At 57.4% G+C, this 1,736-nt stretch overlaps 1 protein-coding gene across 1 annotated transcript; it reads left to right on the forward strand.

The window, feature by feature from the left end:
* Positions 1-87: 87 nt before the first annotated feature.
* Positions 88-1,579, forward strand: LOC102257839 (sideroflexin-3-like). Its single transcript, XM_005853010.2, has 5 exons — positions 88-245; positions 598-673; positions 833-918; positions 1,184-1,311; positions 1,491-1,579. Exons 1-5 carry the CDS (start codon positions 241-243, stop codon positions 1,562-1,564), a joined length of 369 nt encoding a protein of 122 aa, XP_005853072.2. The 5' UTR covers positions 88-240; the 3' UTR covers positions 1,565-1,579.
* The last annotated feature ends 157 nt before the right edge of the window (positions 1,580-1,736 follow it).

Below are 1,736 nucleotides of genomic sequence, written 5' to 3' on the forward strand. Positions count from 1 at the left end.
TGGGGAGGGGTCACCAGAGCAGGATTTAGGCTCATCAACTGGCTCCCTCCTGAAGATTTAGGAATAACCTTTGGGGTTTCATGATCAGGGTCCAAGGAGGAGGGACCCGATAGAGGAGAGAGAAATTAGTGTCTTTGTTCCCTCAGGAAGACCCCAACCGTGGTGTTCTGGCAGTGGGTGAATCAGTCCTTCAATGCCATCGTCAACTACTCCAACCGCAGCGGCGATGCTCCCATCACTATGGGGTGAGAACTCGTCCGTACCTGGGGACTCTTCTCCCCGCCCACTGTTGCTGTCCCCTGTTTGATCCTGTTCATCAAGGGCCTGTGCAGCCAGCGTCTCCGTGGCCTCTTCTCTGCCTGCCCTCCTTCCCACTTTCCTGGCCTGAGGACATGAGGTCCTCCTGTGTATGCTTTGGGGGGGCCACTCTTCTTCAAGGGCAGGGGTTGGGGCGACACTGGAGCACGGGAGGCATTTCTCTGCAATGAGGCCACCTTCCCACGCCTCATGGGTTGAGGATTTGGCATGTCCCTGAAGGAAAAACCACATGCTGGACTGTTCGCCTCCCCTCTTATGTCCTGGCTCTTCCACCCACAGGCAGCTGGGAACAGCTTACGTGAGTGCCACCACCGGGGCTGTGGCCACGGCCCTGGGACTCAAATCCCTCACCAAGGTAAATGACCCCCCATTCCACTGGTCCCCAATCATCCTTTATCCACCTCCTTCCCCATCACCCTTCTACACCACCTGACAGGCTTCATGTATCTCTTCCCAGAGTTCCTCACCACCCCATGGCCCTTGGGGCCACTAACTGTCATCTTTCCTCCCCCAGCACCTGCCCCCCCTGATTGGCAGATTTGTGCCCTTTGCAGCTGTGGCAGCTGCAAATTGCATCAACATCCCTCTGATGAGGCAGAGGTGAGTGGCGCCGACGCCTGGCCTGTGCACGCCCAGCGTGAGTGTGGGCACACCATCTAGCGGTGCACACCAGCCTGAGTGGGGACTGTCCTCTCCCTGGGCATGAGCTGCTGGGCCTCGTCTCAGTCTGACCCCAAGATCTGGGAGGAGAGAACCAGCCTTTCAATCTAGGATGTCTGAGGGGGCCCTGGGAATAGCTGCCCATGAGGACATTGTGGGAGGGACTTGGGGCCTGTGATCTGACCCTCACCCCTTCCCTCCTCAGGGAGCTGCAGGTGGGCATCCCAGTGACTGATGAGGCAGGCCAGAAGCTTGGCCAGTCAGCGACTGCAGCCAAACAGGGAATATTCCAGGTGGTGATATCGAGAATCGGCATGGCGATTCCTGCCATGGGTGAGGCAGAGGTGGCTGGGTGGGGCACGGGAGGCTCTGGGAGAAAGGGGGTGTAGTTCTTCCCGGGTTTTGAGGATTCCTGGTGGTAGTGGGAAGAACTGTGAAGGGGGCTCCCCTTTCTTAGGGTCCCTTCTGCTGCTTTACTTACTCTTTCCCTCCCTGCCCCGCTCTCCCCTCAGCCATTCCCCCTGTGATCATGAACACTTTGGAGAAGAAAGACTTCCTGAAGGTAGGTCACTTTCACCTCTCCTGACCTGGAAGTAGTGGTGACTGGGAGCAGAAGTGACCAATCCCTAACCCCCTCTCCAGCCTGACCTGAGTCTAAGACTTGCCACCTGTTTGCCCCACCCTTGTGCTGCCTCCTCCACCCTCATTCATTCAGCAAGAACAGATTGGATTGGCTGGAGTGAAGGAACATTGAGTGA

The sequence above is a fragment of the Myotis brandtii genome, unplaced genomic scaffold (assembly GCF_000412655.1).
Source record: "Myotis brandtii unplaced genomic scaffold, ASM41265v1 C42581466, whole genome shotgun sequence".
In the NCBI taxonomy this organism is placed as follows: domain Eukaryota; kingdom Metazoa; phylum Chordata; class Mammalia; order Chiroptera; family Vespertilionidae; genus Myotis; species Myotis brandtii.

Excerpts from the sequence above, each read along its gene's own strand:
- LOC102257839 (XM_005853010.2), top strand. Across the intron at positions 674-832 it reads GACTCAAATCCCTCACCAAG|CACCTGCCCCCCCTGATTGG; the intron begins GTAAATGACCCC and ends TTCCTCCCCCAG. Across the intron at positions 919-1,183 it reads ATCCCTCTGATGAGGCAGAG|GGAGCTGCAGGTGGGCATCC; the intron begins GTGAGTGGCGCC and ends TTCCCTCCTCAG.